The sequence below is a fragment of the Erythrolamprus reginae genome, chromosome Z, assembly GCF_031021105.1.
Source record: "Erythrolamprus reginae isolate rEryReg1 chromosome Z, rEryReg1.hap1, whole genome shotgun sequence".
In the NCBI taxonomy this organism is placed as follows: Eukaryota; Metazoa; Chordata; class Lepidosauria; order Squamata; family Dipsadidae; genus Erythrolamprus; species Erythrolamprus reginae.
This window is the reverse complement of record NC_091963.1, coordinates 102,418,025-102,443,090: the sequence shown is the minus strand read 5'-3', so window position 1 is coordinate 102,443,090 and position 25,066 is coordinate 102,418,025. Positions and strand designations below refer to the sequence as shown.

The 25,066-nt window shown below is 38.8% G+C and overlaps 2 protein-coding genes across 6 annotated transcripts in view; both read right to left on the bottom strand.

Moving 5' to 3' along the window:
- NT5C3B (5'-nucleotidase, cytosolic IIIB) overlaps window positions 1–14,903 on the bottom strand; it is a 38,884-nt gene extending 23,981 nt beyond the window's left edge. Inside the window, exons 1-8 of one of the 5 annotated variants that reach the window (XM_070727709.1) lie at window positions 14,827–14,903; window positions 12,199–12,230; window positions 7,262–7,822; window positions 6,055–6,160; window positions 3,766–3,920; window positions 1,677–1,827; window positions 549–692; window positions 322–435 (exon numbers count right to left, since the gene is read on the bottom strand). In XM_070727709.1, the coding sequence (XP_070583810.1) occupies window positions 322–435; window positions 549–692; window positions 1,677–1,827; window positions 3,766–3,920; window positions 6,055–6,160; window positions 7,262–7,809 (1,218 nt within the window). In that variant the 5' untranslated portion in view covers window positions 7,810–7,822; window positions 12,199–12,230; window positions 14,827–14,903. Of the gene's footprint in view, window positions 1–321; window positions 436–548; window positions 693–1,676; window positions 1,828–3,765; window positions 3,921–5,159; window positions 5,210–6,054; window positions 6,161–7,261; window positions 7,823–12,198; window positions 12,231–14,826 lie in introns of those variants that run through there. The other 4 variants (XM_070727712.1, XM_070727711.1, XM_070727710.1 and 1 more) reach the window with 4 other exon arrangements.
- Window positions 14,904–16,850: 1,947 nt separating this feature from the next.
- On the bottom strand, window positions 16,851–25,066 carry LOC139175719 (kelch-like protein 11). The gene is made up of 2 exons (XM_070766945.1): window positions 24,513–25,066; window positions 16,851–22,861 (listed from the first exon to the last, which is right to left on the bottom strand). Exons 1-2 carry the CDS (start codon window positions 25,016–25,018, stop codon window positions 21,280–21,282), a joined length of 2,088 nt encoding a protein of 695 aa, XP_070623046.1. The 5' UTR covers window positions 25,019–25,066; the 3' UTR covers window positions 16,851–21,279.

The window sequence follows — 25,066 nt, the reverse complement described above, 5'->3', positions numbered from 1 at the left end:
AAAGTAATTCCTAATTCTATTAATTAAACCACAGTTTGTAAAGTTCCTTACATGTAAGCTGACATAATTAGTTAACTAAGTTGTGCAATAATATTTTCCATCATAGTACCTTTGATTATGTTTAAAGTATATATTGTTATCAACTTCTCTGTCTTGAAAATGCAGGCAGCATTTGATGTTTGCTTTGGGTTCAGATTTCTATAAGTAAGACTTTGTAAGCTAATTCAATATTATCTGATATCTAAGACAAGCAAAAGAATACTTGATGTAGATAGAGAAATCAAGTACTTTAATGTTAAAACAGTCACAAAAAGATGTTACCTTGGAAGTAGTAATTTTTTCCACTTCCAATGCATAATCTAGAAGAGCCATTGCAGGGAAATGCTGCTTCACATAATCTTTAAGGATCTGAACTCTCATATCTGGGTTGTTAATCTACAAAGTTAAAAGAAACAATAAAAGAAACCATACAGTTTAATTCCATCAAACACTCAGGATTAAAATATTTTCACATCATGGCTAAATTCTTAAGCACGCAAGAAACTTACTGATTTAACTTGATGGCCAATGCCCATCATTAATTTTCCTTCCTTCTTCATCTTATTCAAAAACTTCATGGGAATGATGCCACTGTCAAATGCTTTGGTGAACACTTTTGCTGCTGCATCCAAAGTACCACCAAAATTATCACCCTGCAGGACATTTGCAAGTAGAAAAAAAGCCAGTCAAAATATTTTTCTTCTGGAGTAAGATCAGGAACAGAAAATCCTGTGATCAAGCTTAAAAATGTGAACAGGAGAAATGGATACAGCAGATAATAGAGCTTCTTTAAACAGCTCCCAACAAATGCAAAGAGGATGCCTCACTGATTTCAAACTCCTTTGCTTGCTTCACATAAGAATACAGTATTACACAACTCACAAAATGAGTAGTATATCAGTAATATCTAGGTTATAAAGCATCTAAGCTCCTCAGTGATAAGATTTTTGGAGCAGAAACATGAGATAGATAATATAGGAAGAACCATTTTCCTTATAGTTTTAGCTTATATAATTTAGTCATAAGTTTACCATTCTTAGCAACAGTTAAGAACAGGATTCATGTGAAGAAATATTTTTTTTTTCAGCAAAATCAAACCTAGCCGGGCAATTTTAAAAAAAATCCAACCAATTTCATAAGTGGGCTTTAAATATATGCACTTATTTGCTTTGTGAATTGTCTTTTTAAATGTTGCACTATTAAGAGGAATTTTAAAAACAAATTACTTTGAATATTCTACACCCATAATTATTAGACAAACAATGAATTTGGAAATTCCAACAGCAGTTTCTATTTTATCATCTCTGGGTAGGACTGTGTTCTTAACTAACTGGTTATTTCTGTCTCCTATTCTTCTAAACAAGCTGAAAGTGACCTCATTTTACATGAAATAATCAAAAGAAAACCAATATTTCCAAAAATAAAATATTTGTTATCTGCTTTTCAGCACAACTCCAGAAGCATCAGAAATGCTAAATGTTAAATTCAGTTTAAGCATCAGAAATGCTAAAAGTGAAGTCATGTCCAGTCCAGAAGCATCTTCTTCAAAACTGGCAAATGTTGTGAATTAGTGGAGAAGAGCATTGGCTACAAATGGTATAATACACTAATTTCATCCACCTCTTGGCAATGCGTACAATTGTGAGTAGGCCTGATGTGAGACTGGAGACACGGTCCTTTCCAGTTCTTGCATAGATAATAGTGTTATGGGCTCCCGACACTGCTGGACCATGATCAGCTGTCATCATCAGACACATCTCTATAAACTGGCAGGTATATTTAGGCAACCTAAAGAGACAAAGATTTTATAAAGTTCCCTTTAAAACAATTACATGTTGGTTAATGTCAATCATTAAGATGTTATTACAAAGGCAAGTGGTGAATTCTGGTGTCATTTTTTTAAAAACATCTACTAGAAATTCAAAGCTTAAGGAAATCTCCACTTTAATGCCTTCTAGTTGGATTGTTTCTGCAAGATATAGAATTCCCAACCAACATCTACAGAAAGCCAAACTGAAACAGATGACTTAGGAAAGCCTTTGTAATGTCCATATTAGACGTTCTTCTTCAAGAAATAGCATACTGTGCACTTTAAAAAATATTTAGAAACAGCATAGGCTATTTACTGAAGCATTTTTTTTTCAAAAATGGGTCAGGAATATCTTACTTGAGCCATTGGTCCCATTGACGGAAGAACTCTCAAAACTACTCTCAATCTTGTCAGCTTCTGTTAAATCACATTTGTCGTTTCTAAGCTAAATTGCAGCATATTTGAGGCAACAGCCTCAGTAAATTACCAAGAATACCTATCAGAAGGGATGGGCTCTAGCCAGAACCTGTGGAGATAGAAAAATTGCGCACAGAACTGCATGTGCGCCTGTGTTTCAGTGAGGTTTTTTTGCTTCCGCTCATGCTAAAACATGCGAGTGCGGCTCGGTGCACGATTTTGCTTTATCCACAGGTGCAGAAGCAAAACCGCGCTGGCCCAAATTGGTCTGTAGGGCTGTCATCCCAGAAGGAAGCCACTTCTAAAGATGATGCGCAAATGGTTTTCTGCAGACAAGCAGACTAAGGACATGCATTTCTGGACCGATATCCTGTGGTCTGATGAGACCAAGATAACCCTATTTGATTCAGATGGTATCAAGTGTGTGTGGCGGCAACCAGGTGAGGAGTACAAAGACAAGTATGTCTTGCTTACAGTCAAGTATGGCGCCGGGAATGTCGTGGTCTGGAGCTGCATGAGTGCTGCCGGCACTGGTGAGCTACAGTTCATTAAGGAGACCATGAATGCCAACATGCACTGTGACATACAGAAGCACAGTATGCTTGGAGACTGGGTCACAGGACAGTATTCCAACATGATAATGACCCCAAATTCATTCAAAATGACCACTGCCTTGCTAAAGAAGCTGAGGGTAAATTTGATGGACTGGACAAGCATGTCTCCAGACCTAAACCCTATTGAGCATCTGTGGGCATACTGAAATGGAAGGTAGAGGTGTGCAAGGTCTCTAATATACACCAGCTGCACGACATCGTCATCGAGGAGTGGAAGAGGACTCCAGTGGCAGTAAAGCTCTGGTGAACTCTATGCCCAAGAGGGTTAAGGAAGTGCTTAAAAACTATGGTGGCTACACAAATATTGACACTTTGGGCTCTATTTGGACATCACCACTTGGGGTGTACTAACTTTTGTTGCCAGCAGTTTAGACATTAATGCCTGTGTGTTGTATTATTTTGGGGGAACAGCACATTTACACTGTTATAGAAGTTGTATACTTATTACTTTACATTACAGCCAATGTCATTTCTTCAGTGTTGTTACATGAAAAGATATACTTAAAAATTTACAAAATGTGATGGGGGTACACCCACTTCTCTGATATACTGGTACATGTTTATATAATTATCCTGTGTTTATTCATGTATTGTTTCCCTTTTTGTCATTTTCTCCTGACAACTGTGGTCAAAAGAGCAACTTTCAGGAATGACTGAGAAGTCAGCAACTCAACCTGCAAAGCAGCATCTCTCAGAGAGCTAGACATGCCTCAGGAACCCTCTACAGTTTAAGTGAATGGTTCAACGGGAAGTTTATTCAAATTATTTAAAATCTGTACTTCACAATCAGAATCAGCACCACCTGAAAACACTCAAACCTCTCAAAAAAGAAAAGTAAGATAATATTGTGAAGTTTTCCACCAAATGACCAGAGAAACAATTCACCTTCTTTGGAACCACAGCAGACCCAAGACACCACCAATTCCCATGTCCTCCTTGACGACCTCAGTGATTGGCATGCCTGCATATATCAGTTCCTGACCTCGCTCATCACAAATGCTGGTCATGAAAGAAGCTGGTTTCCGGATTAAACCAAGCTCCTGAAAAACAGAAAAATATGATTAAAAACTCCCAAACCTGGTAGCCCTGTCTCAATTTTCATTAATCTGGTAAACTCATAATCAATTCAGACTCCTATCAGGTTTACACATGTAAATATTCTTCCATAAAAATATGTTCTAGGAAATCCAGTTCCAAACATTTTACTACTTGAGAGATTCAGTAGCATATCATATCCACCTCTCTAATCATCACAGTTCCTAGGGTCTAAAGCAGGGGTGGGCAATTAATTTTGCCATGGGGACTTTAATTATTTTTTATATTTAGATATATGAATTTAGGAATTGCTGATCTGTTTAATAAAGTTAGAAGTATTGATTATAATAAGATATGCAGTAGGTGATAATGATTTGGATTAATGCATAAATGGAATTGAATTTAGAATTGTTGGGGAGATTAATTATGTTAATGATTTTTAATTGATTGAAAATAGGGAATATTTAGAATTTTTTCCATTTTTTCTTTTTTCAAATTGATTGAAATTTAAGATTAATAATTAAGTAAGAAATGTAGATAAGTATTAATTGGCTAAATGTTAAATGGGTTGAAATAATTTGGGATTAGGTAAATGTGCTATTTAGAGGTGGGGAAGAAGTCTGAAATTTGCATATCTTTGTTTTGTTTTTAATTTTCTTTCATTAACATCTGATTGGCTATACAAGGTTTTATTGTTTTATAGAAAAATGTATAAAGAAAGAAGCACTTTGGCATAATGGTTAATAAGTTAGAAATATAATTGGTGGTGTACTTTTTGAAGTAACATTAAGGAGCGAACTTAATTAAAAGAAAATGTAACGATGACAAAATTAGACAAAAAATTTTTGCAACTTTTTTGATGATTGATATTAGTTACTAACAAAATACCGCATTTTATTCATGGAAAATTAGATGACACACTGTATTGTTTGAAAGTATGTAGAGAGAAAAATTAAAAAAAATTACACCTCCCCCCAAGGTCCTTCCTTTCTCTGTCCAGCCATTCATTTCATTCTTCCTCCTTCCTCCCTCCCTCCCTCCATTTCTCCTTCCTCCCTCCCTCCCTCCCCCCTTCCTCTCCACTTCTCATTCCCTCCCTCTCTTTCGCTTTTCTTTCTTTCTCTCTCTCTTTTCCCTCTCTCATTCTTTCCCTCCAGGTCTCTCTCATTTCTGTGTATTTCTCCCTCTCCCCCCCTTCTCTCGCTCATTTCTTTCTCCTCCCTTTTTGCTCTCATTTCTCTTACCTTAATTTCGGCTGGGGGAGTGCAGCTGCTGTGACAGGCAAAGAGCAGTTTTCTTGCCTCGGGGGGGGGGGGGGGAGGAGGCTCAGCGCGAGCTTTAAAAAGAAAGGCTGAGGGAGGTCGAGGCAAGAACTCCTGTTTGGGCAGCACCGACACCGGGCAACTGGACCAATTGCCCCTTTACCCCCCACAGAATACATACACACACACTCCTGCGGCGCTGTCCAAACCGGAACTCTTGCCTCGCCCTCCCTCCGCCTTCCTCTTTAAAGCTCACAGCGGAGTGCTTAGCTTCCTTCCCACCCCCCAGCACATGGCGGGGCGCAGAAGTTCACCCTGAGGCAGATCAGCTGTTGGGCGAGAGAAACGGTGCCAGTTGCACAGCGCAGGGGTTGAAACCCCCCCCCCCCCCCCCGCTTTGCCTGCGTGGCAACAGATAGCGTGCGGGCCGGTCACAGACAGCGGGCGGGCCAGATGCGGCTCATGGGCCGCCCCTTGCCCAGGTCTGGCCCAAAGTCAAATGATACTGAAAATTAGCTACCTCTTTTTGCCTAGAGATAAGGCCAGGGAACGTGCAGGATAAGTTAGACCAATCCTTTGGACTAGTCTTCTACATAAAATAAATGGTTTTTCATAAAACAGTTTTGACGTACTGATGCCCCTACCTATGGTACTTAATTGTAAATTTCAAAGTTTATTATCCTAATGGAAGCATAAGGTTTAATTATATTAATTCTCCCTCTCTCTCTCTCTCTCTCACACACACACACACACACACACACACACTCTTCAATCAACAATAATTGATTGGGAAGAAAATAATGGACAGGACTAAGCTGTCTAATTATAATCAAATGTATCAATAAACACTTTTATAAATTATCATCTAGTGGATTACACAGTTGTCCAGTATATTGAGAGACTGCAGAGTCCGTGCCTGGTCTTGGAGTAGCTGACCCTGGTAGATAAATTTCATCTGACTTTCCTGGCCTGGGAAATATTTGCTTGGAAAGAACATAAATAAATATAAATGTCAGTAAAAATGTGATAACTCATATTCTAATAAACTGATGAGCCTTTATAAGGGAATCAACATGTTATTTCATGACAATGTAGCCATGATATAATATATTAATGATGTGTTTTTATAACACTTTAATGCAATATGCTTTTTACACATTTTAACTCATTCATACAATGCTTGCATCATGCTCAACATTCATTTTCTAAATAACTCTCATCTACTAACAACAATGCAATTTCCAAGCTGTTTCCCTATTGTGACCATGGTTATATAAATATTGGTAGTCTTCAACTTATAACCGAGTCTGCGGAGAGGGGTGGCATACAAATCTAATAAATTATAATTATTATTATAACAGTTCATTTAGTGACCATTCAAAGTTACAATGGCATTGAAAAAAGTGAGTTACAATCATTTTTCACTCATTTCATGTGTATCTCATGTCATGTGATTAAAATTCGGATGTTTGACAACTTATGACAATTACAATTGTCCCAGGTCATGTGATCCTCTTTTGTGACCTTCTGACAAACACAATCAATAGGGAAGCCTGATTCACTTAACAACTAGGTTACTAAGTTAGCCATTGCAATGAGTCATTTAACAAGTGCAGCATTGTAAAATGGGACAAAATTTATTAGCAAATTTCTCACTTAGCACCATACATTTTAAGCTCAATTGTGGTAATGTCAAAAACTATTAATACTATATGTCAGAATAATCAGTTGCCTTCAACAAGTTCAGGGAGTTTAGGTATCCCCTATGATTCCAAAATATAAGAAAAAGTATATGATAATTGCTGAACTGATCTCTATCTGTTTACCAGGTGGGTTTGATTCCCTTTGACACTGCAACAGTTGGAATACTTTTAAAGGTTTTTTAAAAATATGTAGGATAAAGTGAGAAAAGACTTAAACTATACTAAGGGTTCCAAAATCATATCTTTTTGAAAGAGATGATCTATTATATAATGACAAGTCTATATAAATTATATCACATTGTTCTAATCTATTCTGGAATTATTGTTTTAACCTATATAATTACTTTTTTTTTTCAAACAAATAAGAACAGCACACCATACCTCTTCAGTATGCCTATAGTGTCTTCTGGCTTTACAATAGCCACTTCTTCTGTATCATTGAGGAATTTGAGACGCACTTTGATGAAGCCTGGGTTTGGCTCACTCTCCTCCATATTGGCTACTGTTTGTGGAACTCCCTGGCTTTCTTGAGAAACACCATCTATTGAAAAGGTCCTTTGTGGTAGACCCCGAATGTCCAATTGATAATCTAAAGCAGCCTCAGAGCCACTGCCATTATCAAGTTGCTCCACCGTAGGACCGGTGCCAGAAGCAGAACCTTCATCTGCCTTTTCTTCAGTATTTTCCGTAGCATTCTGTGGCTCAGACTGCTCAGAAACAGAATTTCCCACATAATTTTCAATGGGGTTCAGATGGATCACTGATGAATCTCCAGTGGCCACGACAGTTCCCAGAAGATGGTTGCTACCATCTGCAACATACCTAGAGAGCCAGGCCAGGACCAAGGCCATAATAAGGACTACTATACCAGCCACCACAGTCACTTCATCTCCCACACCTTCAATTATAGTAATCTCAGGAGGTTCCATCTTTTGGTGTCAACTAAAAGACAGAAAAAAAGATAGAATTCAGTTTTGGATGAAAGGCTAGGAATAATTTCAGACAATACTGCATTCAGATTTTGGCGCTGTGTCTCTGCAGTTAAATCACAAAGAAAAGAGGATTCATGAGAATTTAGCTATATTTACTTATAAAAATATATCTACTATGCTGAATTCATGTTTCTTCTGTAAAACTGAAAACAGTAGAAATAGTTATCAATTAACTGATTCACTAAGGCTAATCAAGTTGCTGATTGATCCTACATGCCCTATTCATGCAACTATTAAACAAGTTGCAAAAATCTTTAAAATTTTTACAATAACATGCAATAATATTATGTAGGTTCACAGACCTGAATTACTTATATGTAATAAAAGTGAGAAAAATTTAACATATAAATAGAAGAAAAGAATAAATAACTAAATCTGAAAGGTTAAATAATATCTGTCTTTATTTTTAAAATCCAGCAGACGTGGTTGGTAAATCCACAGTAACTGAATTTAAACATGCCTGGGATAAACATATATCCATCCTAAGATAAAATGCAGGGAATAGTAAAAGGACAGACTAGATGGGCCATGAGGACTTTTTCTGCCATCAATCTTGTATGTTTCTATGTTTCTATTTAGCAAAATATTGCAACGAAGGCAATACATACTATTATAAAGATTTCAAATGTGTTTAATTTCAGGTAAATGAAATTTGTCAAGGTTGTCATAAAAAAATAAAAGATATTTAATTTCAAGTACTACAGCTATAGATGTACAGTATTATACGATTAAAGGAAATATTGAGAGATCTAAGAAAAATAACAGATTGAAAAGGTACAATTTCCAATTAAGCAGTTTTAAATTTTGCATATAGTCACCTCGAGAAGGGCAGCATAGAAATCTAATAAATATTTTATTTATCTATTTATTTAATTGGATTTGTATGTCGCCCCTCTCCGAGGACTCGGGATGGCTCACAGCATGTACAGAAAAACAAGAAACAATAATAGTAATCCAAATAAATAAATAAATAAATAAATATAGATGTGTCTAGTTTTGGGGCTAGATTATGTTCTGAAGAAACATACTTAAGTAGTACTTCAAATAATAATAATAATAATAATAATAATAATAATTATTATTATTATTATTATTATTATTATTATTATTATTATTATTTTGCAAGTGAAGCAGACAGTGGAAGAAGAGAAGCATGCATTACCTGACTATGTGAAGGAGAGCAAAGAGTCAGCGTTGATGGAGGTCAACAATAGGAAGCTTCTCAAGGTGAAGCAAACTAAGGACCAGTACAGAAAAACTGTAACTCAATGTCGTATAGACAGTTGGCGGAACAAAGCATTGCATGACCAGTTCTTGGAGAAGATTGAAGGCAAAGTGGATAAAGAAAAGACCTGGTCATGGCTTACAAGTGGAACACTCAAAAAGGAGACAGAAGGACTAATACTGGCGGCACAAGAACAGCCCATTAGAACAAATGCTGTCAAAGCCAGAATTGAAAAATCAACAGATGATCCAAAGTGTAGACTCTGTAAAGAAACAGATGAAACAATCGATCACATACTCAGCTGCTGCAAAAAGATCGCACAGACTGACTACAAGCATAGACATGATGCTGTGGCACAGATGATCCACTGGAACTTGTGCCGGAACTACCATTTCCCAGTGGCAAAGAACTGGTGGGATCATAAGCCTGAAAAAGTGGTCGAAAATGAGCAAGCAAAACTACAGTGGGACTTCCGACTTCAGACTGACCGAATTCTGAAGCATAACACACCAGACATCCTGATTGTGGAGAAAAAGAAAGTATGGATCATTGACATCGCAATCCCAGGAGACAGCAGAATTGAGCAGCAGCTAGAGAAACTAGTGAAATACGAAGATCTAAAAATCGAGCTGCAACAACCCTGGCATAAGCCAGTGAAGTGGCACTTGGCATGCTGGGCGCAGTGCCAAAGGATCTCAGCAGACATTTGAAAACCATTGGAATTGACAAAATCTCCATCTGTCAATTGCAAAAGGCCGCTTTACTGGGATCGGCAAACATAATTTGCTGCTACATCACACAGTCTTAGGTGCTTGGAAAGCGCCCGACTGGTGATGAAATACGAAATCCAGCATAGTGATCTCGTTTGCTGTGTTGTATTGACATAATAATAATAAAGGGAGTTTAGCTGCTGCAACTTTGGAATGTCAAAAGATTTCCAGAAGATAAATTGCTTTCTGCAGCAACTATTATACCAGCGGTCCCCAAACTAAAGCCTGTTGGACGCATGCGGCCTGCTGAGGCCATTTATCCGGCCCGCGGAGGGACGAGGGTGGAAGGAGGGAGGAATAAGGTGGAAGAGACCAAGGCTGCGACAAACGCACACAGAGAAAGAGAAAATAAAAGAGGGAAGGGGGTCGGTCATGGTGTTGGTGTGCTCAGGGACGCCCCTCCTCCCCCCCTCCCCTCCCCTGCTCTCCTTCACCCGCATGCAACACGCAACCACAACACCGCACCAACAATATCCCACCCACGCCTTCGTCTTAAGAACATGGGATTCCCAGATAGACACACACACACAAAACCAGGAGGGGGGAGGCTTGTATCTCCCTCCCTACCAGGTGGGGGCCCAAATCGCCCACCCACCCCCTGCCAGCCCCCTGCAGTGAACCCCCAGCAATGCCGCCAGCAGCATCTTTCCTGGAGGGAAATCCTGGGTTGGAGAGAGAGGAGACAGGGGCCACCCACCCTTTGCTTGGCGACTGGGGAGACCCCTTATAAAGGTGGGGTTCCTTCCTGGGGTTCCCGAAGAGCATCCAAAGGTTCCTGGCACCAAGTGGGAAAGAAGCCCCAAAGGAAAGAAATTCCCATGCTGGCTATGATTGTGGCTCGGAGGAGATAGGAAGTCCCCACCCCTCCTTGAAAAACCCCTCTCCCTCCCTTCCACATTTGCCTGCCCTCTGGTGGGACCCCCTTCCAGGGGATGCTCCTTCTGGCCCCTCGCTCGTGGCCAGACCCCACTGCAGCCTCTTGACTGGGGGGAGGGGGTGTTTCAGTGCAAAGGTTGGGGGGAGGGGACGGACACCGTGGATGCCTTTCCTCCCCTTCCCCTTTCATGCCTTTTCGGCTAGGGAGCGAGAGAAGTGGAGACAGGCAGCTCAGTTCCCTTTGGAAGATAACGAGCTGCCAGGGCAGCGCCGCCTGCCGAGGGAGCCCCCTGGCAGTCAGCCATGGCCACAGCAGCCCCCCTGCGAGCCAAAGGCAAGAGAGCGCTTTTGTCCCTTCTTGCTGAGAGGGAAAGTGAACGGCTCTGCTGTGTCGAGAAAGGGAGGGAGGGAGGAAGAGAGAGAGAAAAAGAGGGGCGGAAGAAAGAGGGAGAGAGAAAGGGAAGGAAGGAAAGGAAAGAGAGAAAGAGAAGTGACTCTTGATTTAAGCATATGGTAAAAAGCACCCTAATAATAACAAAGAGAAAAAAACCCAGCCCTCACCTGTTTTTGGAAATGGTTCAAGAGTTCACACACAAGGGGGTAGGAGACAGGGATGGAAAAAGAGAGAAGTGAGAGAGGGAAGGAATGAAGGAAAAAGGGAGAAAGAGGAAGAAATGAGAAACAAATGAGAGAAAAGGGGGAGAGACAGGAGAGGTACCCAGAAATGAGAACAGTGGTAGAAATTTGAGGAGGGATGATTGATTATTAAATATGAATTGACTATGGAATATTGGTAAAAGATATATTTAGGTGTTGTTTAATATTAGGATGTATTAATTCATAAAATTGGATTAGAATTTTAGAACTATAAAATTACATAGGTAAAATTAATGGAAGATACATATGATAAACAAGAGGTTTATGATATGTACTATATGGTTTTATGAGTTTGCATTATGAATTTAAAACATACTTGGAAATGTAGAAGATTGATGAAAGTTAAGAATAGTAAATGCTAAGTGCCTGAAAATTAATTGAGCTTGAAAATATTGAATGAAATTATAGAAAAGTATCATTTATGGAAATATATTAATTGATGCATTATTTTTCTATTGGTATTTTACTTTTTCATAGGTTTTTTTAATAGTCCGGCCCTCCAACAATCTGAGGGACAGTGAACTGGCCCCCTGTGTAAAAAATTTGGGGGGCCCTGTATTACACCGTTAAAAAGTGGTTGGTTAAAATAAAGTATCTTCAAAGCAGGCAAGTGGCATAGTTTGATTACTAACTTCTGTGATACTGTCAGACATTAGTCTTGATATGATATTAGGATTGTTACTTCAGCAAACAAGATTAACCCTGTGCCCACCCACTGTACAACTATATAATAAATAGAAGTATTAGAAGAGCAAATCTAAGTTAAGAAATCTGCACACATGCAATAGAAACACTTACCCCAGTATCTCAGACATAAATTAGGCTTCCTGCTAAAATTGGAAAACAGTATCGGTCAGTCTGTAATATTCTTTTTATATTTTAAAAAATGTCCTTCTAAAATTTAAGACATTGTTATTTACCAATCAAACACCATCAATAATAATATTGCCCAATACAGGTTTCTTCCATACTGATTTTGTCAATTTATCTCATCTTAGTCTTTCCAAAGGTAAATCTGGACTAGTTAAAAGAAAAAAAAAATGGATATCCTTATCATGAAATATTTACACGAAGAAGCCAATTCTTTTTCTGAGAACTCTACTTGCACATCATTTGCATGGTAGTTAGACTTGTCATGATTTTGACATTTTAATTTACACAGCTTTAATCCTTCCACAAGGAACTCACAAATCCTTAGCTATGTATTAGGATCTTTTTGGTCATTTCATTCATGTTTTAAGGCCCACAATCCTCTCCCAAACTATAGTAGATAAAGAAAAAGCCATTAGTTGCTATGCCTTGGGGCCAGAGTGAATAGAATAGGGGCTTCTCGGCGGCCTCCCGAACCCGAACGCAAAACCCGAACTCCCTCCCCCCCCAGCCAAAAACACAAAGGCATTCTGCCGCCGCCCGCTTGAGTCAGGAGGACAGGCAGGGCAAAGCGGCGTGGAGCATTGGGAAGCTGAAGCCGCCAGCGGTTTGAGCCCCCCATTGCTCCACGCTGCTTCGGCCTGCCTGTCATTCTGGCTCAAGTGGACGGCGGCAGAACGCCTTCGTGTTTTTGGCTGGGGGGGCAGGAGAACCTTCCTAACTCCCTCCCCCCAGCACTTCGCCCAGGACGACAGGCAGGATGAAGCAGCGTGGAGCAAAGGGAGGTTCAAACCGCCACCGGCTTCAGCTTCCCATTGCTCCACGCCATTTCGCCCTGCCTGTCCTCCTGGCTCAAGTGGACGGCGGCAGAACGCCTTCGTGTTTTTGGCTGGGGGGGCAGGAGAACCTTCCTAACTCCCTCCCCCCAGCACTTCACCCAGGACAACAGGCAGGGCGAAGTAGCATGCAGCAAAGGGAGGCTCAAACCGCCGCCGGCTTCAGCTTCCCATTGCTCCATGGGCAGCGGCAGACCGCCTTTGTGTTTTTGGCTGGGGGGGGGAGCAGAAGAACCTTCCTAACTCCCTCCCCCCAGCACTTCGCCCAGGACGACAGGCAGGGCAATGCAGCATGCAGCAAAGGGAGGCTCAAACCGCCGGCGGCTTCAGCTTCCCATTGCTCCGCGGGCGGCGGCAGACTGCCTTTGTGTTTTTAGCTGGGGGGGGGAGCAGGAGGACCTTCCTGACTCACTCCCCCCAGCGCTTCACCAAGGATGACATGCATGACAAAGGGGCGGGGAGGATCAGGAGGCTCAAGCCTCCTTTGGTGGTGGCGTCCGGCTTCTGGGTTTCTGAGTTTTGGGCTTGCACGCATTAATCGCTTTTCCATTGATTCCTATGGGAAACAATGTTTCGTCTTACGAATGTTTCACCTTATGAACCTCCTCCCGGCATCAATTAAGTTCGTAAGACGAGGTATTACTGAATATCTGGTCTGATAACATGTTTTTTTAACCCCTATCTTCAATTCACCCCCCCCCCCCCAAAACACACACTTTTAAGGTAAGGTTAGCACTGACCCTATTCAACTTCTGAATTCATGGTTTTCTAGCAGGCCTGGGAATCCTTGGAAAATAGAGAACTTGCAGGGTGACTTAATACATAACAATTTTTAACACTCTCCAGGGTACATATTTTATTGTTTTAAAAGTTTATATTTTATTGTTCTCTTTATTTTATGCCACCTAGAATCATATTTGTGCAGCTATTGGCTATAATATGTTATTATTAAGTTATGCATGGTATGTTTGTGTGTATGTTTGGTTTTATAATGAGGGTTTTTAGTTGCTTTATTAATTGCATTGTTACATGCTGTTTTTTTATCATTGTTGTTAGCCGCCCCGAGTCTGCGGAGGGGGGCGGCATACAAATCCAATAAATAATAATAATAATTATTATTTTTTGATGTGTCTCATCTTACCTTGCCTCTTTAAGTATTTTTCTAAATGTATCCATTATTTCTCCCACTAAAAGTCTGCCTTTCCATTTGTTTGATTGCCAAATTCTAGAGGCAATAGTCTCTCGTCCAGCAAAGCTGCCTTTTAAAAACAAGTTTCCCATGTATCAACCAGCCCTCTCCCCTCGCCCGCCCTCTCAGCCCTTCCTAAGACGGGGGAAGGCAGACTAGATGGACCAGGAGGTCTTTTTCTGCAGTCGATCTTCTATGTTTCTATGTTAATGAAATCCGGGCTGAGGGGCGGAACGGCAGAGTAAGAAACAGCCTCTTTGCAACACACGAGAAGGGAGAACCGCTGTCAGGATTTCAAAGTAGCGCGGCAGAAAACACAACAAAAGGGAGGAAAAGCCCCATTTTTATCTGGAGGAGGAGAAGGGCGGCCCCATAAAGAGGCTCCCTGGGAGAGATCGGGGGGGAGGGGGGCTCTGAAATAGGACCAAGCCACTCGGCCTTTCCATTAGCGGGAAACAAGATTTGCTTTTAGTTTTGTAAAAAGGTGCCAGAAAGGCTGAGGCGTTGAGAGCGCAGGAACCTGTCACTCACCTTCCTTCCTTAGAGTCTCTTCCTCCAGCTTCCCAAAAGGGAGACGTCACTAACGACCGCTCTTACGTAGATGCGAGGGGCGCAGGATTGTTCGGCTGCAAAACTGGTTGCTAAAGCAACGAATAGCCGCGGCTACAGAATAGGCCTGTGATGCGATAATCACGCGACGTCATCGCTTAACGTTCTTTGCTGGGGGGTTTTACCTATTAATGATAGATGGATGGATGGAGTGTGTAATGTCTTTATTCTTCGAAGTGAACGAGACGCCAACATAAATGGCTTGCTAGCTAAATGGGTGGGAGGAAATAATCCCATTTAATTCCTTTGTCCCAATATCACAGAACAGAGCGATTTTATCATTTTAAGGCTGTGAAGACCAGGCTTCAGCGTTAGATAGCAGCAAAGCGGTTTTTGCAAGATCAGCTAATAAATTCTGAGTGTGTTGACGCTATTTTTCTTCTGCTAGAAAAATAGAAGAAAACTACCCATAATGGTGAGAGTCAATAGAACAGAGAAGGCAGTTTTTTATTTTGAGTTTATTAAACAAACGTTTCACGGAGAAAATGAAAAAGTCAATGACTTAATAACACCAATCTTTTATCAAATTGAGATATTTCCTTTCTTCTGAAGTAAATAAAGTGTACATTTTCCTCTTTTTTAGAAGAGAGATTATATCCATAGCATAGTCATCTTGTCACAGTTGTTAATTAGGTCCCTCTCCTACAGTTGTTGGATTTTGGGAAGAAATAGGATTTCAATGCAATTTCTAATTTCTAGCTACATCCAGTTATATATACGTAGTATATATCCAGAATAATAGTCACCTCGAGAAGGGCGGCATAGAAATCAATCAAAGGAATCAATCAATCAATCAATCAATCAAATAAATATATAAAGAAAAAATATTAAATTTCTGTAAATAAAAATCACTGCCTGCGACGATAGATAAAAGAAGTTATCTTGTGAAAATTTATTCTTTATTTAGGATCACTTCACCAATTATTTCTTGAATTAGTGTGTTCAAATTTACTGTTAATTAGCCAAATATTTTCAGGAAAATTAAAAATCAAATGACTTCCTGAAAAGAAAACAAACTTTTAAAGCTTGTAAAATATTTTAAAAGGTAATGAAAATCATTTTATTAACTATCTAAATTTAGACTAAATTGCAACTGAAATTTAATATAAAGTTAGGAATTCTTGATTTAAAAATTCTAATGCTGCCAGTTTCTTGGAATCTAATCCTGATGTTACTTATGTGAAACTAGTAAAAAGTTCATCCTTCTCTTTTATAGAATGTGGCTAGTTATCATTATGCTTAAAGCTATATTTACTGTGTACACTAAACCAAATAATCCATGTTCTAAAGAAGTAAAATAGCCCATCGTCATATCTAATCCATGATGATTAAACTGGCAAATCAAGTCACATAAATGGAGCCGAAGTGGAGTAGCAGGTAGAATGCAGTACTGCAGGCCACTAAAGCTGACTGTAGATCTGCAGGTCAGTGGTTCAAATCTCATCACCGGCTCAAAGTTGACTCAGCCTTCCATTCTTCCAAGGTGGGTAAAATGAGAACCCAGATTGTGGGGGCAATATGCTATTGCTAACATGCTGCAAACCGCCCTGAGTCTAAGAAGGGCAGCATTAAAACAAAAATTGAATGAATGAATGAATGAATGAATGAATGAGTGAGTGAATACATACATACATACATACATACATACATACATACATACATACATACATACATACATACATACGTTCCAAGATCAAAAGGTCAACCTATTTCCCCATGTTGTATCTTGGCAACATTATTATTCAAAGGCAGATACAGTATTCTGTTGTACTATAAAAGGGCATTTTGCTTTATTGATCTAGTTTGGGCCTTTCTTGATCAGAGCCAATTGGAAGGGGCCATTTTAGATCAGGAGTGCAGAAATGTGAATTAAAGGATCCTGAATTAAAGGATTTTTTCATTTTCTATCTTGCTGCAATCGCAAATAACAACATGAACCAAAAACATAGAGAAATAAAATGTTTATTGAATTAGTGTTTAGTTTACACAATTGTAAGACAACAAACAGCATTTTTTTAAAAAATAAAGTTTAGGTTTTAGCATAGCATCTAGAGAATTCTACTGAATGGGGTGAAGTTTGCATTGCACTCTGAGAACTGACCCATTTATTAAGGAATAGACCCAAGGTAAATTGGGATCACAACAGAAAAATGAAACAAAGTTATTTTATGGTTTCCTATTCTTCACTGGAAAAAGTTTTATATTTTTAAAAGTTTTGTTTTTACTATTTTAACCAGATTCAGAGAAGGCCAGAAGCTAGCAACTGCAACCTGTAACTAATGAGACAGCTTTCAGAAAAGTGATCCATAATTAAGAACAAATATGTATGTATCTATTTTAGCTTGGCATGCTATATGATATGCCAATGTAATAGTAAATTAAGAGATCCACAAGTCTTAGCTTGGCATATCAACTGAGCATCAATTTGTATTATTAACAGATTTACAACCCTTATAAACATATAAACATTTGCTAAAACTGCAAAGCCATTGATGGGAGAGAAAACTACCAGTAGGCTTAAAATTGGCTGTTTCTATACTTTTCCAAAACACTAAAGTAGGCAAATATGAACACCTCCTGAGTGACAGTTGCGCTGTTATAGGCACCTTTCAAGATTAAAGGCGCTTATAACAATGTCATTCTTTGTGGCAACTATTGCAAATTACCTGTCACTTGGTTAAATTGTGACTAACTTAATTTTTTTTTATATTGTTTTTTGTTTTAGAGGTTATGAAAACAACCAATGTATCATCTGTGACAAAATTGTACAGATTATAGGTAGTTTTTGATACATAGTCACAATTGGAACCAGGTTTTCCATTATTAAGTAAGGCAATTAAGTGAATTGGGTTCAATTTTATGACTTTTTTTTTGCTACAATTCTTGTGAATCATTATAGTTCGGTGAATCACAGTTAAGCAAATCCGGCTTCCCCTATTTGCTTATAGGAAGCTGGCTGAGAAGAATATATAGTAAATGGTAACTCATGATCCTGGAATGCTCCATGCCAATTACTAAACACCTGAATTTTCATCAGGTAACCATGGGGAAGCTGTAAGTGTTCTAAGTGTGCACACTAGTTGTAAGTCACTTTTTCACTTTTTGTTATGACCTTGAATGATTGCTAACCAAATAGTTGAAGATTACTGGTACCTTAATAACATTGTACTGATATATCTAATTAGTTTTGTTGTTAAAAGTGCTTTGAACACAAAGCAAGAGATCAAACACTGTATGTGAAAAATATGTGCCTATGCAGTTATAATGTCTGTTTATTATAAAAAGATCTATTATACTCCAGTAGGATCATAAAATAAAGGCAAACTGTGGAACCATACATTCTATCAGTAGAAAATTAGTAACTTATAAAATATTATCTCCTAAGTTCCTATGTAGCTCTGTCCCTGAACAATTCCACTGCAATTTCCTTTGGTTGCCGGAAAAAACAAAATATAATTCTAATTATTTTCACTCAGGCAGAAGTCTCATTCATTTAACTGAAACTTTCAAATATGCCACAGAACATAATCTAGATCTGTTAAAAATTCCAAATGAAAATATTTTTATAATGTGTTGGATGATTTCCCTTTGCCACAAGGCAGTTTTGTCAAGGTTGTCATGATTAAGTTAAGATTTTTACACAGAAGCTAGTGTAGTGCATGCAGACCAGAGGACCAAGTTAATAGCTTGATATCCAAACACTACATTAAGAAACGTTGACATTTCACGCTTCATATTATATACTATGGGTTGCTTGCTATAGAGTGCTCTTAACTTGACATGCAAACTGAAATCCCCGAGAACGGCATGTGAATAGCTGTGACTTCATTCAAAAACAACATCCAAAGTGACATGATTTTAAAATACACAGCTTACTCAGATTAAATAAGCATTTTAAACAAGCATTTTAATTAGTATATTCAATATACTAACTTATTTATGACGATTTGACAAGGATTTGCAATAATGCCAACTATACTTACTACTGAGTTTTCAAATTGTTTAATAAGGACATGTCTATACCTTAAGCTTCATCAATTTTAATGTTTAAAAGGAATACTGAGATATCTAAGAAAAATGTCAATCTGAAAAGCTGTAATCCCAATTTTTAAAAAATTAAATTTTCCACACATGTCCAGGCTTGGAGCTAGATAATGTTCTTAAGAAGGGTATTTCTTCAGATAATAGTTTTGAGGAAGAGTGTTTAGATCCCTGCACCTTCAAAAGAATATCAAAAAGATTTCTAGAAGATAAATTGGCTTTCTAAAGCAGCTACTACACCTTAAAAAGGGGATGATAACAATAAAGTATCTTTAAGGTAGGCAGGTGGCATAACAAGTGTTAATATTTGTTACTCTGTGGTACAACAACATGTTAGTTTTAATTTTATATCAGGATAATTACTGCAGCCCACAGGTTTACCATGCCCCCACCCACTTACAGCTAAATTATAAAAAGTAGTATTAGGATGGCAAAGATAAATTAGGCAAACTACACAACCATGCAATTGTAACACTTACCCCAATCTCAGAATGAATTAGGTTTCCTGCTAAATTGGAAAACAGTATTGGTCAGTCTGTAACATTCTTTTCTTTAATTTTTAATGCTTCTAAAATTTAAGACATAGTTATTTACCAACCAAACACCATCAATAATATTGGCCAATACAGATCTTTCCCATACTGATTTCATCTTCATGATTCATTTTTGTGCTCCCAGCAATATATCTGACTTGTTAAAAGAGAAGAAAAAGCAAGAGAGATTAGAATAGCAGACCTAGATGAAGTGTTTGATATATTTTCAGAAAATATGTATAGATGAAGAAGAGGCAAATTCTGTATCTGAGGCTTCTACTACATTTGGGGACTTCATGTACCATGTCCTGATTTTTCCTGAGACTGTCTTAGATATTGCCATCACTACATCTTTATCTACCACAGTTATGACTCAAAGCCATAAGCGGAGATGGAGACATGTTCTACTTAAGCAAGGATGATTTCATGAGTTAACATGTTTGAAACTTTGAGACATATATTTGTAATAGAAAGAATGTTTAAAGTAAAATTAAATACTCTCTTAGATCAATAAGCTAATGTCAAATATTGCATAAATGCTTTATATAAATTTGTCTGCCTGAACAACTCTGCAGCAGTCCACTATTCCTCCAACCAATAAAATATAAATTTGCATCATCTGAATATATTCTATATCTTCCATAAAACTACCAGAACCTACAAAATAAGATTCTGTATGTTAATAGGCTAAAGGAATGGATAGAAAGCAATAAATAGTTTATAGTATCTCAATCATTTGAATGAGAATAAATTTTATATGCTGCCAAAAGACAAGAGTTGGACAATGTGGACTCTCATGTCAATAATATGCTAGCAAATTTTCCAACCAAACAGCCTTGCACCCGGTACTGTCCACACAATGAATGGTATCATGTTAAAAAAGGAGTTGATTGTCAAAGATAGATCAGATTTACTTACCCAGATATCAACACCCAAGTTTATATAACTTTAACCCTGCATAATGTATTCCCAATTACTTCTATTATAAACTGATTTTTTTTTTGGTCTTTTCATTCATTTTTAAGGCCACAATTCTTAACTGGGGAAAAAAAATAACTAATGGGAAACAAGTAGGGCGATTGAAAGAAAGAACAGTAATTACTAAAAATTATAGTGAAGTTCTTAAGGAATTCAGACATATTTCATTATATAATTGTGAATATTTTAACTAGCAAAATTAATAATACATTTTAACAATCTCAAGTGTTTTGGATAAATAAAATGTAAGATATTATCATGGAAGATTTTGAAGTTCTTAGAAAGTTTGTGCTTTATTAGAAGAATTTTTATTTTATATTTATATTTATTTTATTTTTATTTTATATTTATTTATTTTACATCTTCAAATTAGAAATTGATAACAGAAGAAAAATGCCGCTGCAAAAAAGCCTCTTAAGAATGATCCATTACATATACATCAGCACTTTAAAACAAACTGAAATACTTCACATGACCTCTTTAATGCTTAAAGTGAGATGACGTAATACACAAAAATGTAAGGGGAAAAAAAAGGCTGTGGTGAATTTTTAGTACTACCTGAACATAATTACAAAGTGCAAGAACAATTGTTGGATTCTTTATCTGGCTCACATCTATGGAGGAACCAACAGGCTCTAACCATTTTATATATCTGCTTACCTTCACATTTATGGCTAATATACACCAAATTTTCATGTGTGTAATCCAGATCAAATTCAACACCAAGAAAGCTTTGTCTCCAATGCTTAAACAATTTGGTGACTATTAGTCCATGCCAGGCATGACAATTAAAGATAGGTATTTCTGATATCATTTATTCAAGCTAGCATTCTATCTGAGAGTGAGGCATCCTCCGTAAATTTAAGGAATGTCGGTGTATCTCCTGCATCTGCCGGATCCGGTCCTTCTGCCACATTAAATTTTGCGGCATTGGATATTTCTGGGTGCCATGTAAGGACCGAAAGGGGATTCTCACGTGACAGGCGGTAGCACGGCAGCGAGGCTGAGGCATAGGAGGAAGCAACAACCAGCGCTTCTTCTCAGCACAGTAACGGTAGGCCTCTTTTCTGTACTGTTTATCAGTATCATCACTGTTCTTCCATCCACCTATGATGAAGATATCATCTTTGTAATAGCAAATTGCCGCTCCTTCAATGCCAAGAACCTCCGATGGTAAGCTTTCCAGAATGTCATCAGATATTTGGTTAGAGATTTTTTTCTTGGCCTCTTCATGGTCTACAGGGTAGCTTTTGGGACAGCACGAAGCAGTGTGGTAAAAGTTGGTGTTTCCCACAACCGTTTGGAAGGAGCAATAGTTGTCAAGGAGTGGCAGAGACTCACAATCTCGCCACTGTCGTGTGTCTGCATCATAGCGAATAATAACAGACCTTAAGCCATCTTCATTATCTCCGTCAACTGGGGTGCGAGCTGCCATGTAAACAAATCTGTTGTCTATTGTAATCACTTTAACATCTCGGAGTATCTTTGGTGCAGACTCCAAATTGTGCCATTTATCTTGATCAGGATTGTAGACAGCTACATCTTTAAGACCAGGAATAAAATTCCCATGGCCACCAATACTGTACAGGTTACCCTTTACCTCAGTAAATCCAAAAGAATGCTTCCTGGTTATCAGATTGGAAACCTGCTCCCAAACATTTCTAACTGGGTTATACCTTTCCATGGACTTGGCAAAGCCAGGCTCCATGGAACCTGCCACATAAAGATAGGATTCGGTTACAACAACAGCATGTCCATCAAGGTGATTGTGTATGTGTGGTAAATTCACCCATCTATCTTCATCAATAAAATACCCCACACACTCACTCAAGTAATCACCTCCCTCAGACACACCACCAATGACCATGATAACATCCATGTTTTGGCCAAAACGAGGCAGAGATAAGATGGGGAAATTAACCTGTTGGAATGCACCCAACTGAACATTCTCACTCTTGAGAGCATGGCTTTCTACTGCTTCCAACACAAGTTTGAGGCATGCTTCATTGCTTGATACCAGCTTTTCAGACTTAACATGCCGAGTCAAATAGGTTGGTTTAATTTGTGATAGTCGGAGAAGCCTAAAGAGGTCTACAAAGTACCTTTCTCTTTCGTCAGGATTTTTCTGGACCCACTTTAAAACCATCTCAAAGAGAATTTCTTCTGCATCCACAGTGATTTCTGAATCTGAAAGCCAGTTCCTAATAAGGTGAAATGGCAAAGTATAGAACTCTTCATCTTCAATGACTTTGTAGAAGTTCCTCCTGATCATCTCAGCAGCTTTCACAGCCAGCTTGTTCAAAGAGTACATATGAGCTAAACTGTGAATGGCCACAGAGTTGGAGAGACTCAGTTTTTTCTTGAGGAATTCTCCACAGAACTCCTTTAGACGTATTAATAAGAACCTACAAAACAAAAAGGCAATTTAAAAATGCTACCGCAGAATTATTAGATCATTAATAATTTGCATTTTGCTTTCCACTAAGCATTCAAAAATGTTATGTGTCACTTCCCTTTTTTAACAGGTGCCAGAGCGGAAGCCGTCTTTAAAACCCTGCTGTTCTGTTCATAGACTGCCCTGAGTCTATGGAGAGGGGTGGCATACAAATCAAATAAATAAATAAATAAAAAGTCACTTGTACTGTTCGTGTCATATACGGCCCAGACCAAAAAAGGTTTATTTTAGGTACTTAAATTTGGTCTTTTTGAAAACTTTTTTTGCTGGGATACTAATTTGAACTTTTCTGAACACAATGAAAATAAAATTGAAATAAAATGAATGCTTATATCTTTATTTTGCTCATAAAAGCCCGCCCCTAGTGTTTTTGCAAAAAAAATTCAATTTATAGTTTAGCCTGCAAACTGCATACAGTTTTGCTATATTTGGTGTTGGATTATTAGTTTGAACATTTCTGAACATAATTAAATGAAAATTGAACTGAAAAATTGATGCTTATTTGTTTATTTTGCTCATAAAATCCCCCCGGTTTTTTTCAAGCATTTCACTTTATAAATTTTTCTAGGCTCCTAATTCCAAATATTTTCAATAACTTTGGCATTGATATACTAAAATGAACATTTCTGAACATAATGAAATGAAAATTGAACTGAAAAAAATTGATGCTTATTTGTTTATTTTGCTCAGAAAAGCCCTGCACCAGGCTGTGTTCATTTTTTTCAGTTTATATATAAATTATGCTGTGAATTCAAAATTACATACTTGTTTTTAGTAAAATGGTTTTCTTTCATAAAATCAAAATAGTGATCCAATGCAAAAAGGTTAAAAAAAACTTTGAACTGGCAGCCTCAGCTAGATAAAAATGAACAAAATTGCACAAAAACGCTAGGGACGGGCTTTTACGAGCAAAATAAACCAATAAGCATTAATTTTTTTTCCTTTAAATTTTCCTTTCATTGTGTTCAGAAAAGTTCAAACTGGTATACCAGTGAAAAATGTTTTCAAAAAGACCAACTAACTTTTAGTACCTAAAATAAATCTTTTTTGGGCCAGGTTCTGCCCGAACAGAACAAGTGTGACTTTTTTTGCCCAGCAAAAACTAAGTGTTCCCCCCCCAAAAAAATACTCATAGAAAGAACCCCTAAAAAGATACAAAGTAATGAAATTTCAAGTTTTAGATATGCAGGGAAAATTTGTACACGGTGTCAAACTTGGCTTCTGGTCACAGTCCTCCTTCATGCTATAACTCAAGTAATTCACAAACGCATGGGGGAAAAATGTTGCCACCTTGGCTATGTCCAATGCTGCCATTCTGTGTCTGTCTATACTTTGTTCAATTCTAATAGCATCTCGATATGCCTGATAGCAAGCCAGGCGGCTAGTCTTTCTGGCAAAGTAGTCTCGTCCAACTAAAGCCGCCCCTGGTTTACACTGGAAGCCAAGATCCCTTTTCACAATTCCAGGGAAGGAGGCACCCAATGACCATCCTTGGCTGCCTTCGCCAAGAACCCCCTCGGGTTAAGGTGTATTCGCCCATGAGGACTCAGGAGAACCTCTCTGCCCACATACACATCAGCCGTTCCTCCTTCCCACCTCACCTGTCGGCCAACTCCAGGACCTCGTGCACGTTGCCGGGACTGACGCGAACGGTCCCCGTGTACATGAAGCTGATGACCGCCTCGATCGTCTCCGGGTCTGGTCCCGCTCCCGAACTCCATTTGCGCAAGTCTACCCGCCCCGAGCGGGACTCTGCGAAGTCGCCCAGCAGGAGAGGAGCGAAGTATTCGGTGGCCGCTGCCAGGACCGAGCGGTGCGCCCGGAACTCCCGCGGCGGGGGTTGGCAGTCGAAGGAGGCCCCGCCTTCCTCCTCTTTTTCGTCCTCATTGCTGCCGCCACTGAAGGCTAACGTGACGTCACAGAAGAGGCCTAACCGCCGCTGTTCGTTCTGGCGGCAGGCGAGGTCGGAGCAGTGGGCCACGCACGAAAATACCTCCGAGTCAGGCTCCGAGTCTGGCCCCACCTCGCCCTCCAGGCCCGGGAGGTTAACATCTGCGTCGCCGGGCCCTCCTACGTCCATATCGCCACCACCTCCAGCCGCCGCCATCTTGGTTTCTCCTCAATCGATTCGAGCACTTTTACGTCACTTACGGGA

Coding starts and splice junctions, on each gene's coding strand:
- LOC139175719 (XM_070766945.1), bottom strand. CDS start 25,018: ATGGCGGCGGCTGGAGGTGGTGGCGATATGGACGTAGGAGGGCCCGGC. Junction 22,862..24,512: donor GTCCTGGAGTTGGCCGACAG/GTGAGGTGGGAA, acceptor TTTGTTTTGTAG/GTTCTTATTAATACGTCTAA.